The 17,150-nt window shown below is 42.2% G+C and overlaps 1 protein-coding gene and 1 long non-coding RNA gene across 2 annotated transcripts; both read right to left on the bottom strand.

Moving 5' to 3' along the window:
* Nucleotides 1-1,476: 1,476 nt before the first annotated feature.
* On the bottom strand, nucleotides 1,477-4,454 carry LOC134394667 (uncharacterized). Its single transcript, XR_010025192.1, has 2 exons — nucleotides 4,107-4,454; nucleotides 1,477-4,075 (listed from the first exon to the last, which is right to left on the bottom strand). It is a non-coding gene; the product is annotated as an uncharacterized LOC134394667 (long non-coding RNA).
* A 435-nt stretch (nucleotides 4,455-4,889) lies between these two features.
* Nucleotides 4,890-16,315, bottom strand: KCTD2 (potassium channel tetramerization domain containing 2). Its single transcript, XM_063120295.1, has 6 exons — nucleotides 15,841-16,315; nucleotides 10,838-10,946; nucleotides 9,838-9,929; nucleotides 8,854-8,949; nucleotides 6,556-6,681; nucleotides 4,890-5,452 (listed from the first exon to the last, which is right to left on the bottom strand). Exons 1-6 carry the CDS (start codon nucleotides 16,162-16,164, stop codon nucleotides 5,423-5,425), a joined length of 777 nt encoding a protein of 258 aa, XP_062976365.1. The 5' UTR covers nucleotides 16,165-16,315; the 3' UTR covers nucleotides 4,890-5,422.
* Between the last annotated feature and the right edge of the window lie 835 nt (nucleotides 16,316-17,150).

Below are 17,150 nucleotides of genomic sequence, written 5' to 3'. Positions count from 1 at the left end.
GGAGGTAGACTTACAGGCATCTCAGAGAAATGATAATGAGTGGACCGCACAATGTTTCAGCCCATCCTTTTAATTTGGTATAGATTTGTCAGAATGGTTCATGATACACACACAAAAGGGGTATTTTTTACAGGATCAATTTCTGATGGAATCTTACAGGGCTTGTCTTTGGAATCTTACTAGGCTCCTCATTCTATTTCAGGAAGATCCCATGAGGATTCATATACTTGCATTATTGCACCAGTACAACTCGGTCCAGCACTTCCTCCTTAAATGCAGTGTATCGGTTTATTCTTTGTGTCATTGGAAGCATTGCCTGCTTAAGGTATCTAGTTCTGGAGTGAAATACAACTGCTTAGCATTCAGCAGAAAGTGGGGTAAATACCATGCACTTCTAGTAGCATCCATTTGTTATGCTAGTAAGGAAGTAAAATAGGATTATCACAGTATGGTTTATCTCTGAAACAATGGGAGTTGCTCAAGGCAACTATGGTGATGAATAGAAGGGATACATGTGTACAGCACATGCTAGTTAAATGTTAAAAACTCCAGAGTATTATAACTTTGAGCTTTTTGGAGACCCTAGGCTAATATCACCTTATATGATGGTCTTAGTGATTCCTTAGTGATATTCGGCCAGGTTCAGGAGAAAAATGCAGGGCAGTGGCTTGTTTGGATTAAGACAATCCAATTCTATAGTCTTGGAGTCATCAGAGAAGGAAGACAACTCACCATTGCTTGGTACGTTTGAAAATATTGCATTACTTTTTCTAATAAACATAAGTATTCACTTCTCAAAGGCCTAGGATGCAAATTTCTACTGGACAGCAGGCTACTACTTGTTTTGCCTAACAGATTGTAGCTTCACTATTTTACTAGAAGTACAGTACTAGAAATGACTCCAAATTGTTTAATCTAAGATGTGGCAGCTTTACTGGTGACAATATATCAGCATCCGTGCTCTTAGTTTTCAATCTATGTCAGATAAGTAGACAGTGTGAATAGACACGTTTTTCTTCATCTTTGCTGGGGGTTTTTATCCATTCCATTACAGTGTCTTCATAGAATAGCAGAGTTGGAAGGGGCCTACAAGGCCATCTAGTCCAACCCCCTGCTCAATGCAGGAATCCAACCTAAAGCATCCCTGACAGATGCTTGTCCAGCTGCCTCTTGAAGGCCTCTAGTGTGGGAGAGCCCACAACCTCTCTAGGTAACTGATTCCACCGTCGCACCGTTGCTTTTGTTCCTCTTGCAAATTGTTGGTAAAGCTGAAGAGATTGTAAGCTTTCACAACAACAGAACTTTGACACCAGAAGCTATTGCTTTCCTTGACACCAACTGAGGAAGAGTATTAAATACCAAGGAAAGAACAAGCTGTCATCCCTTGCTATGGAGAAAAACATTGTGAAAGGCACACCAAGCTTTCTTCAGTACAAGCAAAGCAGCAGGGCACAAGAACAAAGTTCAGACGCTCAATCATGTCAGAATCTTTATTGGAAAAAAATCACAGCATCTCCATTATTATTCAAACACATTTAATAAACAAAGAGAAACAGTAGCAAAGGGCACTGACATGTGACAAACTGTACAAAACCTCTAGGTTTGCAGACAAAACCTGAGGGTGAGGAGCCCACGGCCCAGCTGCGGAGGTCCGAGGAGCCACGCCCACCCCTTTGCGGGTAGCCCCCTCCCCTCGGACCACTCAGTCACCCCTGAGAAAAATTGATTAAAAATGTGCAGAAACAAAGACACTTTTAAGAGAAGGTTAGCTCCAACCTTGCTGTAACGGAACAATTGGCCACTGGGAAACTGGACCTGCTACTGGTACCCAGGGGCTAGCTAATGGTTTAAAGAAAACCTCAAGAGATGCAAATCACTCAGATGATTACCCACCCTGCCATTTGCTTCTCTTTCCATTTGCTGCCTTCTGTAGGGGAAATAATTTATTTTCCAGCTTTAGCTTCGGCGAGAATGTTTTGACCGAGAAAAGGCAAATGGAAGGAAAAGCCCTGTTGCTAGAGAGGCAGAGATACAACTGGTGCAGAACACGGAAGCCAGTTCTTTGAGATTAACGGGGCCTGAAATTGACCTGTCATGATGGGGAAAGAATATCACAAGCAAATGATCTAGAATGGTGTCTTGCTGTAGCTGGATTTCAAGCCCTTATACTAGGAAAGCCAACAGCTTTTCCAATCCCTAATACTGTTTCAATCTCCAACTAAACAGAACTCACCACTCCAGGGAGGGTCTCAACAAGATTAAATACTTTAGCTGAGAATACTTAACAAGGGAAGGGAAGGAGAAGGCAACTGTGTTCCAGTGAAAAACTAAATCCACTGAAAACCTCTCACTAGTTGTCAGCAGCAAGTGGAGTATATACAACAGGATTGCCCCATTTATCAGCTAATTCTCAGTTTTGCTCCAACTTTGCTGCCACGGAACAGCCTTCAACCCTGCCAGTTACAGCTCATCTCACAATCTGATTTTCCTCCGATTATAATGGAGCTGTTCCCAATGGCAACAAAACAAGAGTTGTTTTAATCCAGTCTATTATCCTGACATCAGGCACTCCTCTAATGGGGCTTCCCCATGCATGGTGTTTTTGGTGACCATAAAAAAAAAGCAATGAGGTATTTGTTTTGGTTAACTAAAGCTACACAGTAAGGTCTCCTTCCAAGCAAACCTAACACTGCTACGAGCCCAGCAAGGTGGGGAATGAGTTGGGTTAGGCCATGTTGGAAATGGCAGCTATTCTTGGCATCAGCCTTTTTTCTTTCAACTAGTTCACATCTCCACAACCTGCTCTTTCCTCCTCCCTGAGGAGAGATTGTGAGGGTATATGTGAATGCTATACATCTGCGGTTCTTATACTTCCTCACAGCAAACACACATCTGGTTAATTCTCAGTTGTGGACATACACTGACAACGGCTGAAGGTACAAGATACTCAAGAGATTTATGTACACATCACAGTGTTAGTTAAATCCAGCCAAGACGTACAGTCTAACCATGCCAATACCAACACATTATAAACAGGAAGGGCGGAATAAGACAAGAAAGTTGGTTTAATTCAACACAGTATGGAGCCAGTTGAGTTTCAGCAGCCAATAACTGACCTCAAGACCTTTGGTACAGTCTGTTGTTACAACGACTGAACTAGTACATGTTATTCAAACCCTGACCCACCAAAACCTTACTGGAGGTATATTGGCAGAATTGGTGGGGAAGCTCAGTGATATATGCACAAAAACACTAAAGAGTAATGGAGAATGTGGAGCAGGGGGGAATTTGGTGCCAAACCTCACTTACTGCTTTACGATGAGGTCTTCCATGGCCTCAGTAATACTGCACACACTGTCCTCCCCCACCAACTGCCCTCACCCTTTATGTTGTCAAGGAAGAAATGGAATGGGAAGCCTCATTACCTCACACCATAAAACATGAAAAATACACAGAGGACAATTTCCTTGATAAGATAGCCCAAGCACACCACTTGAAATACAAGGGATCCTCCTCTGATCACAGGCTAATGTGGGAGTTTCGATTATTGCCTGGGGAGACCAAATCATTTCAGTTTATCTGACAGTTTAGTTTGAATGTTTGGGGCTTAACTCAAAGGCCCAGAAGCCAAAGATAACCAACAAGGAACGAAGCCAGGATGTGGAGGGGAGGAGTATCATGCAGCAAATGCTTAAGGGGATTCTATTTACCAACAACTAGGAGGGGACATTCCACTGATTAGGGATGGCACAAATTCACTGACAAGATCAGTGAGTCCCATTTGGCTAAGATTAGAATTCAAGAGAGGCACAATATTTTCACGTCCATTCAAGGCATTCCAAAGGGAAAAAAAAATTACAGAATTCCACACCACTTTGGACAAGAAACATCACTATAGTTTGGCAACTTTCATCACCCCCTTCCCTCCCCCCCTCCCCAACCTGTGCAGTGCCCCTTAATTATTTTGGGTAAGATGACACAATAAGGGGGGTTTGGGGAATTGCAAGCGCAGAATAACCATGTGTAAATAAGGGACCCTCTGCCCCTGAATGTATTGGATAAGAGTTGTTAAATCCTACCGAAATAACTAGAGTACAAAAGAAAACCTGCTTTAATGCAGGACAGCAAGAGAACAAGGGGATAATTTCATGCTGTTGAAGACAAGAGAAGGCAAAGCTGAACTTGGCAGGAACAAATCCCCCCAGATCAAAGAGCAACTTTAATAAGCCAAGAGCCTATATTCAGGGTTCTGGCAGGAGAAATGGGACGTATGCCTGATCACCACCCTCCACTGACACTGAGAGAAGAAGAGACAGTACAATTGAATCTGAAACTTGGGAATAATCATACATTTTAAAAGATGTGTGAAGGGTGACAACCAAACCACACTGTGAGAGATATCTAGAGCTTATATTTTTAGTGTTATCAGAAGAAAAACCTTGCAGCCAAGGCCCCGCGGTTCCCCCCCCCGCCCCCCACAAAAAACCCCTCTGCAGCTTTCTGTCAAATAGTTATATGAAAAGTGCGAAAGTAAGGAAAACCCCGTAGGGGAGTAAAAAATAGCCAAAGGCAAGGGTGGAACCAAGTAATCTTCAAAAATATTAGTAAAAGTTTTATTAAAGTGCCAGGTGCCTACGCGTTTCGAACACGGTTGCGTTCTTCCTCAGGGCTTTATGACGTTCGTGCAGTTGTCTGCAGAAGCTGCTAGGCTGCACGAACGTTATAAAGCCCTGAGGAAGAACGCAACCGCGTTCGAAATGCGTAGGCACCTGGCACTTTAATAAAACTTTTACTAATATTTTTGAAGATTACTTGGTCCCACCCTTGCCTTTAATAGTTATATGAGCCAGTAACAAATCCAAAAAAAGAACAGAAAAGGTTTTTTGAGGGGGGGGGGGGAGAAAGGATGTTCTTGATTCAGACATTCTCTTCCAAATCCATGTTTGTCGGATCTGGGTGAGTCTAACTGAGACAAATTTCCTAACATAAGCATGACAAATGGGACTGTATAACCAAATTTCACTGTCCTTACTAAAGACTAGTGATGCCTGGAATGATTTAAAGAGCCCAGGAATCTGAGTAGCCCTCACAAAAGGCTCCAAGGAGAGCACCCCCTCCCCTGCAAATAAAAGAAAAAAATCATAACAGTGCCAAGGCAGAAAGAAAAAGAAATAGGTTTAGTGGGGCAAAGGGACTATCCGGCTGGAAGATTCTCTTCTTTCCTCTTCATTTTCTGAGACGGAGTGGGTTGAGCCTATGTTTTCTACCAGGATTAATTCTCCACTGGCAGGACAGGCTCAGCTTTACTTTGTGTTAGTTTGATTACTGTACAAAAGCAAGGTTGGACTGCAGGAGAAATGCTCTGCCCAGCTAGATTGCCCTTTTGACAACTCTGGGAGTTTTAAAGTATTAGATGCTTAGATTACATCCGTGATCCTCGCTCCTGAAGAATCTGGGAAAAGAGAAGCAGTAGAACAACAATTAGCTAGGATTTAGTTTAGCAGTGTCTCATCGAACAGAGGAAAAAACAACTGGAAGGCAACTTTTGAACTTCCATTGTTCCCTGGTATTTAGCAACGAGCTTCTTAGCCACAGCATTAGAGGGAAAATTTATTAATCATGGGCCAAACTAACCCACTGGCCAAATTAGCCCACATCCCTTTATTTGGGTTATTTATTAATGCTAAATTGAATCAATTATTTAGTACGGGGAAAATGGGCCGTGCTAAAATATTTGATATTTGCAAGGCGCATTTCTGGTGCACTCCATCAGCTGAGTCTGTCAAGGTCATAGCTCATCTTGGTGAATACTTTTGGCTCTGATGTGCTTTGGCCCTTCCTGCTCTCTACTTGTGCTGCACCTTAGTTGGATCGCATGTACAATCTTTACGCATAATTTCTCTCATGTCCACTCTCACTTCTCATTTTCAAGCACCAGTATAAGTTTTAGAGACTACAGCATTAATATATTTTACAAATGTTAAAAGAATCACTGCCAACAACTCTATGCAAGAAATATTATGTCCACATTATAGAAGGAAGATATGTTTTCTGTCCAAATTCACAATGGCATTAATGCCAGACAGCAGGTCATCCTCCCTGAATCCAAGGCTGAAATTCTTTACACATTTACCTGGGAATATGACTGGCAGAACTCAATGGGATTAACTTCTGAGCAGACAGGCACAGGATTGCGCTGTAAGCATTACAAACCCTCTAAGACTCTATCTCAGAAACTTTACAAAAACTCAACGTGGGGAGAGAAACCCTTTCTGGAGATGGTCTTAGAGGAACATACTGAGAACTTGGGACAGCTTTTTCTCTAAATGTTTTGGGAAAATAACTGGTTGATGCACTAAGAAATATTAGCCACGACCATCCTGGATTTAGGACACTTCAGTTAATGGCCACTACAACAAACTTTATCAAAATGCTAACTGTCATGAACTGCATCAAAGCAATCTGTCTTCTTTTATTTATTTATTCATTCATTCTCCTCTATAAGGAAAGATTAATATGATCCTTAAGGAATCCAATCACAAACAGGTTCCTCACCTTTGCTTTCTCACTAGGCTCTATGACAATGCCATTGGTAGAGTTATTGAGTTCTCTGGATACAACACAGAGAAATTCTGCTTGGTCTTCATTCCCATAGTTATATGAAGATCCAATACTGATTAGCTGATAAAAAGGAAAACAATGAAAAGGTTAAAAGCAACAACATTTGAGGGAAATTCTATGTCATCTAGCCATGTATCCGGTTTACAACAGTGGCTAGTTACCTTCAGAGGGAAGCACCAAAGAGTACAAAGCCAAGACAAAGCACTCTGTGCTTCTTTACATTCCTTATTAGCTTTTAGATGGCTTAAAACAGGATTGTTAAACCTCTTTCAGCCCAAGAACCAAAGTACACTTTAGAGACGCTCTTGTGGGCCTACATTCCAATGGTGGGTGGAGCCAAAGGCAAAAGGTGTGGGGCCAAAATACCAGCGTAGTTTTGAAGAAAGCTCTTAGTGACTGTAATTAAGCAGTAAAATAGGCATTTCAACCTTGTAGAAGGGCAGGGGGCAGCAGAAGAAAAATGAGGAAACCATCCAATAGTCAGGAAACGGGAATGGAATTAGCAGAAAGTTGCATGGCCATCTAGGGAATGCTGGAAGGGTGGATTTGGACCGCAGGCCTGAGGTTCAACACTCCTGGCTTAAGTCCTAAAAATACTGTCATACACTGAAACCAAACAAGTAAGCCGTGCAACTTTTTTTCTGCTATTGTACTGGCAAATGGATCTTCTGTATTGTTGCCGTGATACATATATGTGCAATTGGCATTCTAAATGGGTTCTAATCGCATGAGTAACACTGATCATAGATATCAATTCAACTTTCTATGGTAATGACCCTTGTTCTTCCCACTGTTGTTTAAAACACTACCAATGCTATTTAAAATATGAGGAGCTTTTAAAATTATAAAAAGTGTAGTTACAAGCTCCAGATACATCTGGGTAAACACCAACAAAACAATGGAGGATTTAGAATCATAGTGTACTAGGAGGGATACACAAGTACTTGTATGTGTACATAACTACAGATATATATAATTGAAATAGATAAATGCAAGCAGCAGTAGAGTAAAAAAACAGAAATGTAAGGCATTTGTACAGAAGCTAGCAGTATTGAGTAACAGGATTCTGATGTGTTTATCATTATAAGCAGTCAGGGAGTGGCAACAGGCATGAGTTATTAAAAGAAAAAGCCCACCTGGACAACGACATGCAAGATAGCACAATATGATAAAACATATTTGAATGTTCAGAGAGCAACAGCGTTATACCAGATAGTAGGAGAGGAAAAAAACCCAGTGTGGGAAGTTGTATTGGGCAAAACTCGCTAAGATTTAAAGACATCCTGAGTATAACGACGAGTACTTCAAACCTTATTTCATAGGAATGAAATGATATTTTATTGTGTAAGTGGATGGATGAGTAACTCTGAAGGCATAAACTGAATGAGCTCAACGGTTCTGATTTTGGCCACCCAGTGCTGCATGCTGACTCAACTTGCCCTGGTCCTTGTCAGGACACAGAAGAACAGGGACAAGCACTGGATATTCAGCCTCATGGGTGGCTGAGTTGAGCAGGAGGCATTTGTGGGGGGTGGGGAGGAGAAGGATGCCTTTCAGAGTTGGTCAAACCCTACACTGCCTCAAATCAGGAGTGTGGGAAGCTGTCATCTGGAAATACCCCAAAGTTGCATTTTCTTGGGTAAAAGGCTTGAAGTTCTACAGAGCTCCCTAAAGGTGGCTCACCATAATACAATATTCTAATCTGAAAAATTTACAAATTCCAGTTTATTAAGAAGAAATGGAAACTGTTGACTGGACTGCACAAGCTAGGTATCAATCCAAAACCAATAATCTGAAGATGAAGAGTATTGGCCAGAGTGGATTTTGCAACAGTTTTCCCCAATGATGCACTGGTCCCAGCAAGCTGTGCTGAATGTATGGTACTGAATGTATGATTGCCGTTAATAAGCATTACCCTATCCCCCATCAACTGATGGGGGAGAGAAAGGAAGAGGGGAAAAAACTTGCTATGGGGGTGAAAGGAACTTGTATTCAGTTTCCTCAGATGATGATCAGCAATATCTGCTGTAGTCTAGGAAATCAGACTTCTCCCCAGGCATCAGCAGGCTAGGCACAGCTTAAGTTCCATTAGAAAACCCATACTCTCTACATTCTGAAAAGGTTGCAAGGAAAATACACACATACACTCATAATTCATGAGGGGCAGATAAGCCCAACTCAGTGAATTGGGCCCTTGTTCTGGATATGGAATTATTCATTAGCACTGAATACCTGTTCAAATTTCCATCCATCAGACATAGTGGACACCATCTGCGTGAGCTCTTCCTCTTGGCACTGCAGGACTCTGTATACATGCTTGACAGGTCCCTGGAACACAAGGTGAAAGCCAACCCACAAATCAGAAATCAGTGGCTTTGTCCCTTTGCTAAGTACCAACAGCTTATTGAAAAAGTAAATGCACCTCTCGCTTAGCCTCAAGAAAATTAATATGGCATTTCATAACATCTGCTCACACCTGGGAATATATGCCTCTAAAATAATTTTTAAAGGACATTTCTAGCTATTATGATGGTGAAAAGCCTGAAACATGTGGCAGGGTTTTGTTGCAATCTAATTCTAAACCCCCTCAAATGTTCTGAGAAAACATGAAAACTGACTCAGGTTTTCTGACTTGGCAGCCTATGTGATTATGAATGCCTAAATTCCACGCACAATTCCCTAAACCCACTCCTTTGCCTGCCAGTTATGCGTGCCTTGCCCTACTGGCCCAATACAAACATCTCCTCCCTCGAATCCTCCGTGAACTAACTCTTGGGAAGATAATGCATCTCATCTGCCACCAATGCAATGCAACTCATCTGCCAGAATTTATCTGCAGTTCATGGGAAATTTGGGTGAGTGAAGGGCTGCTTTCTCTGTCTTCTTGCCGAGCATTCGGCACTGACAGTGAGGCACTGCTGGCACCTCCTGCACAAGCCTAACACAATGGAGAGAATGCCCCTCCTTTCCTCCATGGGGAGGAAGGGTGATTTCTCCCTGTTTTCGTAGCAGTACCAAGATAGTTCTTGTGTCTTCTGCAAAAGCCCATCACAGGGGCAGAGAGAACACCACTCTCTTCTCAAGTTCTCTACACACGCCAAGAACTTGAGGAAAGGCTAGGGGTTGGTAGCAACTACAAATAATATTTGGCCAAGTCAATATTTGTGGACTCCTAATTCTTACAAATTCCCCCCTTCCCCTTTTAACATGCATTACTTGAGAAGTTCTGCTTTCGTTGTCCCGTATTCGTTCTTTTACCAACCGCACTAGAGATGCAATGTTGTAAAACTCAGCTTCTTCCAGCACACCTAAGAGCAAGAATCAAAAACAGAGTTAGAAATCATTGCTAGCCTTAAAAAGGGAAGAATGCCGCAAACTATCCCCATGCTAATCCTGAAGTCTCCTGTGCACAGAATGTTATGCACCAAAATTGCAGCATTTTCTTAATATGGCAGTATATACAGTACAAATGTATATTTTAATTCAATAGCTAATTGGCAAATCAACAGATATGTTATGATAACACAATCTCATTTTAATAGCAGTAAAAACAAAAAGGATTTTAATAATGCTACCACAAACATCTGAAAAAACTTCTGTGTCATTAATGCAGCATTATCTGTGCATACCTCTTCCCACAACAGAAAACTAGAATAATCTGGGGATTCAAGAAATGCCCCCATTTGAATCTCTTCATAAAAAGAAATATGCTTTTGCAGACCACACACCAGTGAAAAACAAACCCTTCTGGAATATTCTTTAGTAGAACCTTTATGTTTTTATGATAATTTTCATTTGCATTATTGTGCTGGTTATGGTTTATATTGATTTTGTTTTATTCCCGTTATATTAATCAAAACATTTCTGTATTGTGTGTGTGTGTGTATGCTACTTTAAGATTTCTTTTTATGGTGGGAAGTGATGCATACATATTATTATTATATACTGAGACAGTAACCACATGATAATGTGGTCAGAGATGCATGCCTCCATGAACAAAGTTGGATTTGTATTATTCCTTGATAAGGCAGTCTAAAATAAACCACATTCTCATGAAACAGAACATATATACAATGTAATCAGTGGGCTTAAGCCCATGTACTTCTGGGCTGGAGTGAGGCCAACATACTTTAAGGATCCCTCTGGTTTTCAAGGATATAGATTGATTTATATCTTTGCCAAAGCCAGACAAAGCATTGCAATCCCCTTTTCTTACCTTCTTCTGCCAATTCCTTGTTTATTATGAGTTTTCCATGCCGGAGGTAGTTCAGGATTGGACCAAAATATGTGGGATCCCTATCAATGAGATATGCCCCCGTTTCATCCTGTTAGAGATACACCAGTGTCAGATTCTGAGGCCAAGAAGGACATTTCAATGGAAGACATTTGGCTCTGGACACGCATGGGAATTTGGTTCTCTGCAGAGAATCAACACTCCTCTCAGCAAAGCAAGCGCGTTCTTTTTAACTAGTTGAATCTATTCTGAATAATCCATAGAAGACAGAAGTTAGGTTTAAAATGTTCTTATGGTTATAATGCAGGGCATAGATGTCTACTTGAGTTCCAAGTAACTTCATCACAGGACAGCAAAAAGTCTTTATTCCTGCCTTTACTATTAGATGACACCATGACACTATAAAGACCTAATGATCTAATCATTTGCTTATTTACTTGAAATAAACTGCTCTTAAATCTGTATCAGTGGCATTTTCCAAAATTGGTGAGAGTTCTGCTCCTGAATTGCCACCAAGTTTTGACAGCAATTATGAGCAACAAGAAGAAAAAGAAAGAACAGGTAAAAGTGCATACAACCATCATACTGATTACCTAAGAAACACTTTTGTCAATCCATACTGTGAATCTTCTCATATGTAGAGCAAAAGATGGACCATATACCACATCAGCACTTTCTAATACATAAAATACATCTGCTACATACAATCAGCGTAGTCTACACAATTCATTTGGCTACTGGTTGGAACATACTTTTAGAAAAATCACAAGATTGCAATCCTATGCATGTTCAGACAGTAAAAGTCTTACAACTGGCTGGAGAATGCTGGGAGTTAGAGATTTTTTTCTGACTAAACATGCACAGGATTGCTCCTAAGGGTACTTCTAGATGGAGGGCTCCTAGTGCTAATAATTAGAAGACATTGTGCAGCTACCTTATTTTCCTTAATGGATTTATTGCGGGAAGAAAAGAAGACAGAAGCAGTGGGAAAACATGGTGAGACAAGTGGAAAATGATGTCTTGACACCCCCTCCCCCAGTAAAATTCTGTAAACACAGGGCAATGATATAAAAGTCTCATCCGGAAGCTGCAATCTCATAATCTCTTATCTGGGAATAAGTCCCATTAATTTTGGGCTTAGTTCTGAGTAGATGTGTATAGGATTGCACTGCACAAAAACTGTAAGTAAGGAACACAGCTTAGGTATCTTTTTATGACTAAATTATGTTTATTTCAGTCTAAGACAGTATGCTGTAAGCATCTGATTTTTCAATTAAAATTCTACTGTAAAGTAACATAATTATGTACTACAGGACACTCAAAATCCTCCATAGTATTTTAACATTATATGCCGAAAGCAACCACTCTAAACAAACTCTATTTCGGCATACAGTTTTAAGTACTGATGATGGGAGTTGGACAAGCTACTTTGAAGTATGAGTATTGATTTCATTTTCAAAGTTCTTCCTTATTTCACTAATGTGAAAATGGAAGCCATGCTACAAACAAAATTAAGCCTCACATGCAGAATCTGTCTTACGGCCTGTGGAGCAAGAAGAGTATAGTCTCTTGAATTGAGAGGTTATACTTTGACAGCTGTGTATAAGAAAGCAGGTTCATATTTATGGTCTGCTTCCAATCTTCCCTCACCTCACCCATAAGGAACAACAGAAAGAAAGTGAAGCAGTGCTTGTGATGAAAAATAATTGCAGATAATTGCTTATACTTAGTATCATGGTTGCAATTACAAACTGGAAATGATGTTCTCATTGAAGGAGGTGGAAGAGATGGGAATAGGTTAGCTGACTTGGAGGGAAAGAAAATAGTGACTCTACATATATACAATATAAGAAGGGGCAAAAGACTGGAGCAACAATTGCCAGAATCCCAACCCCCAGAGATATCAAAAATCTGTGTGTGGAAACTGTTGATGCTATTTTTGAAGAGAAAGTATACACATAAGTACAGCTCTAAAAGTATAATCCTATGCATGTTTACTGAAAAGTCCAACTGAATACACCACTTAAGTGTGTGTTCGATTGCAACTTAAGGGTGATCCCTCCAAATATCAAGGTCTCCTACCCTATCTTATAAAGATCACCAAATAATACAGGGGTAGGCAACTTAGAGCCCTCCATATATTTTGGCCTACAAGTTAAATCAGACATAGTCCGCATAGCCACTGATGAGGAATGATGGGAGTTGTAGGCCAAAACATCTGGAGGGCCACAAGTCGCCCAACCCTGAAATAGTACAATCAACATCTGTAGCGACAGAGTCTCAGTTTACAGAAATGACTACTTATGATACGTTTGGAGTTGATGTAGAGATCACTACTTTACAACACATCCACCCCTGTGATATGGTAATATTCACCTTACCAGTTGACAGGGTTATAAATTTGCACACACAACAGACTTACCAAGAAGTCAAACATACACTATTGTAAGTTTCAGTTGGTAACTGGTTCACCCTTTGCCAGAATACAACAAATCTGTGTTATATATATTACAAAGTGCTTCATGGTATGGGTGGGACTACAATTTTTAAAGGAAAATACTATGCACCCCACTTTCACACACAGTGTAGAACGGGGCAGGCATAAAGTAGATTGGAATTTACTGGTAGATTTCAAGGTGATTTGCAGTACATTAGCCAGAGCTTTTCCCCAATGGTGAACAAACAAAAAGACCTTTTCCCTTTCTAAATTAAGCTACTGAAATGAAGGAAATTTGGGGTGGGGGAGAGAGAGCAAGAGTGTGAAAGGATACATGCACGAGTTCCAGTTCAGGTTCTGAATACAAATTCCTGAGCTGAGCATATCCTCAGAGTCACTTTTTTTTGTAATGTTATTTTACGTTGGGTCAGAGTAAAACAAGGATCCAATGAAATCATGAGGATCCTCATAATTTCATATGCTTTTTACAGAGCAACCACCCCAAACCACAATCGAATCACAGAGTCCATCGGCCTCCACAGACTGAACCACCAGAATCAGGGATCTACCACTCATGAGCGCAGCCACAGTGCAAAAACATGGTTCTGAGGCAGGGATCCTCAGGATTATAAGACAAATACACTGAAACACCATCATATCACAGATCATATCTGCTTCCATGGACTAAACCATAAAAACCAAGGATCCACCATTCATGGGTGTGACTACGACACAAAAACATGGATCTGAATCTTATATGAGATCCACATAGACCCATAATCAAATCATAGATCACACTGTTCAGTGTGAACCAAATTACTGATCATGTATTTGAGTGTTCCACTGCAGTACAAAACCATTAATTTGAGGGACATATCCTCAAAGTTGAACCTTAAAATGCTGAACATGTAGTAATTTCTTTAAAACCCTGCTTTTTTTTAATCAATGAGTCAGCATGCTACTGCATGCTGCCTGATCTCTTCTGCTCTGACCTAAGAGCAACTAAATAATTCAGTCATGTTTCGTCCTTGTGGTGTTTCTCATGATATGCAAACAAGGAAGTCTGGTTTTTCTCTTTGTGAACAAGCCAGAGAAATAGCCCCAAATCCATAATCAAAACAGCTGTCATCCTTCTATACACTCTGGCCTCTATAAAGCATGTATCAATTGGAGCAAGGTATTCCCACAGAACAACAGGTATATGAGGAATGGATCTTCCTGAACCATCTTAATAGTTTTTACATGGAACACCTAAAATATAATGTTAACTCTCACTTTACACTCTTATCTATGGAGTGCACCATAAAAATCAGCATGGATCCAGGGTCCTCATGATTCTTGCACACAAGCCCCACCATGCAATCTCCCATAATACTAGAACCTAAAGAGGTTATCCCATGAAGCTGATGGGTGGGAGATTCAGGACAGATAAAAAACTACTTCACACAGCACATAGCTAAACTACGGAACTCACTACCACAAGATGTAGTGATGGCCACCAAATTGGATGTCTTTAAAAGAGTGTTGGATAAATTCCTGGATGAGAAGGCTATCAATGGCTACTAGCCCTGATGGCTAAGTGCTACCTCCAGTATCAGAGGCAGTAAGCCTGTATACACAGATTGTTGGAGAACATTGGTGGCAGGGTGCTTTTGCACCATGTCCTGCTTGTGGGTCCCTGCTCGACAGCTGGTTGGCCACTGTGTGAAGAATGCTAGACTAAATGGACCCTTGGTCTGATCCAGCAGGGTTCTTATGATGTGCCCTGTGCTGTAACAGTGCATTTGTGGGGACACTACATTAAAATCCCGTGGACTCATAATGAACTGCATCTTGAATCGTCCCCCACACCCATCCTGGCTCTGAGAAGCATAGGATCCATACAAGTGGTGGATCCCTGATTTTGGTGGTTTAGTCCATGGAAACTGATGGGCCCTGTGATTGGATTTTGGTTCGTCCGGGGTGGGGTGGGGGTTGCTCTGTAAAAATCGCATGAAATCATGAGGACCCCTGAGGATCCTTGACTGTTTTCCATGTTTTTGCACAGTGGTTCAGTCTGTGGCTGCAGATGTGCTCTGTGATTGGATGGTGATTTTCTGGGTGTATCATATGAAATCATGAGGATACCTGAGGATCCTCATAACTTCACGGATCCTTGCTTTAATTTCTTCCTTTTATGTTTGTCCTCGTGAGCAGCTGCCCCTGGCTCCAAGTGGTGGATCTTGTGGTTCTAGTGAAACACAAAGTAGATTCCATAAGCCTAAAGTCTGCTCTAGTCCTACAGTACTATGTTTTATAGGGTCATGCCTCTTGTGAGCAGCCTCTGTTCCCTGGTCCGATCGAGGATTTGAGGAGCCGGGAACTTTACAAGGACCGAACAGCATGCAAATAAGCCTATTCCACCAAAAACAGCGAGAAGAAGCTACTCGCTATGAGTAGTAGGAAAGAGACAAGGGGGAAGGCTTGAGGGGTGGGCAAATACGCTGTCCGTGGAGATACTATAAGAAAGGAGTAACGGGGCGGTTAAAGGCTCTCTCTCGCTGCTCACCTTGTCCGAGCCCAATTCAGGCCCCTCCTGGCAGCAGAGGCGGCAGAGGAAGGACTTGGGCTCGCGGCAGAGCGTCTGCCGGGTGCTCACGAAGTAGGTGCCGCCCACGTTGAGCCGGACCCACTTGGAGCCCCCACCGCTGCTGCCCCCACCGCTGTTGCTGACGCCGCCGCCCGGCATGGCCCTATCGGGCGCTGGGGGGTCTGGGCTGCGCACCGGGCAGGCAGGGGCCGCGGCTGGACGAGGACTGGGCGGCCCAGCGAGCGGCAGCGGGCTGGGAGTGCGGCCCCGCGGCGGCCCCTCCCCTGCCGCCAACTCCGCCATTCTTGTCTGCAGCTTCTTCCCTGGGCGTCGGACTCCCGCCTGTCAGTCAGCGGCCGCTCCAGCTCAACGGCCGGGACGGAGAAACTGGAGCTGCACTCGACGGGGCTCCGCTGCCATCACCCTAGTCCCTGCTGACAGGGAGAGCCGGACTTCCGGGATGAAAAGTCACTTCCGGGTCACCAACAGCTTTCCGGGCACAACGACCTACTTCCGGCCATATTATGCAGCTTGTGCCTTACCCTCCGCCGCACGTGCGTTTAAAGAAACAGTAACGTTGGTGGAAAGCAACAGGAGTGGATTTTGTTTAAAACAACAACAACCACCCACCCACCAGTAATCTACAATTAGAACGAGGATATACTTTCAAGCACAATTAGAAATAATATTGGAAGAATACCCACACAGAAACCGGAAGGAAAAAGATACGCCTCTCCATTCCGAATATGAACCGTAGACACAAGAAAGTTAGAGAGCGGCGCTTTCTTTTACTGCAGATGGGACTTCCTGGTTACTTTTGATACCATTTCTCCCCCCGTGTGAGCTGAGTTAGACAGCTCCTTATAATAGAGAAATTCAGGCTTCTATCGAAGCTCTGATTTGGCAGCTTGCGTGTCCTCCCCCCCACCCCAGTCAGAGCCAAATACTTGTTTTGCCTTTGGGTGTAAAAATAAATAAATTCCAGTGTGCGTTTTTATTGCTAGTGCTTCCCGAACAGAGAAAACTGTCCAAAATTATTTACTTCATATTACAGATATGGGGAACAGAAGAAGTAAGGCTTATATTATGCCTATTTTGGGGGTTGGAGAGCGGCTGAGTGTTGCAGCGTAGTCTCGTGTTATCATCCCCATAATGCAGGCCATCGTATCATGGGATACAGAGATATTTCAAGCGAGCTCGTTTAGCTAACAGTCTTCGCATGCATGCCTAAATGATCCAAAATCTTCACACCGGCATGTTGACAACAGACAGTGCAGCAGAAGCTTAAT

This window comes from Elgaria multicarinata, chromosome 3, assembly GCF_023053635.1.
Source record: "Elgaria multicarinata webbii isolate HBS135686 ecotype San Diego chromosome 3, rElgMul1.1.pri, whole genome shotgun sequence".
NCBI lineage: Eukaryota > Metazoa > Chordata > Lepidosauria > Squamata > Anguidae > Elgaria > Elgaria multicarinata.
The sequence above is the reverse complement of the archived record's forward strand: the minus strand, read 5'-3'. Positions and strand labels throughout refer to the sequence as shown.

Coding starts and splice junctions, on each gene's coding strand:
- KCTD2 (XM_063120295.1), bottom strand. CDS start 16,164: ATGGCGGAGTTGGCGGCAGGGGAGGGGCCGCCGCGGGGCCGCACTCCC. Junction 8,950..9,837: donor ACGAAAGCAGAACTTCTCAA/GTAATGCATGTT, acceptor CTTGTGTTCCAG/GGACCTGTCAAGCATGTATA. Junction 6,682..8,853: donor ATGGATGGAAATTTGAACAG/GTATTCAGTGCT, acceptor CCTTTTTATCAG/CTAATCAGTATTGGATCTTC.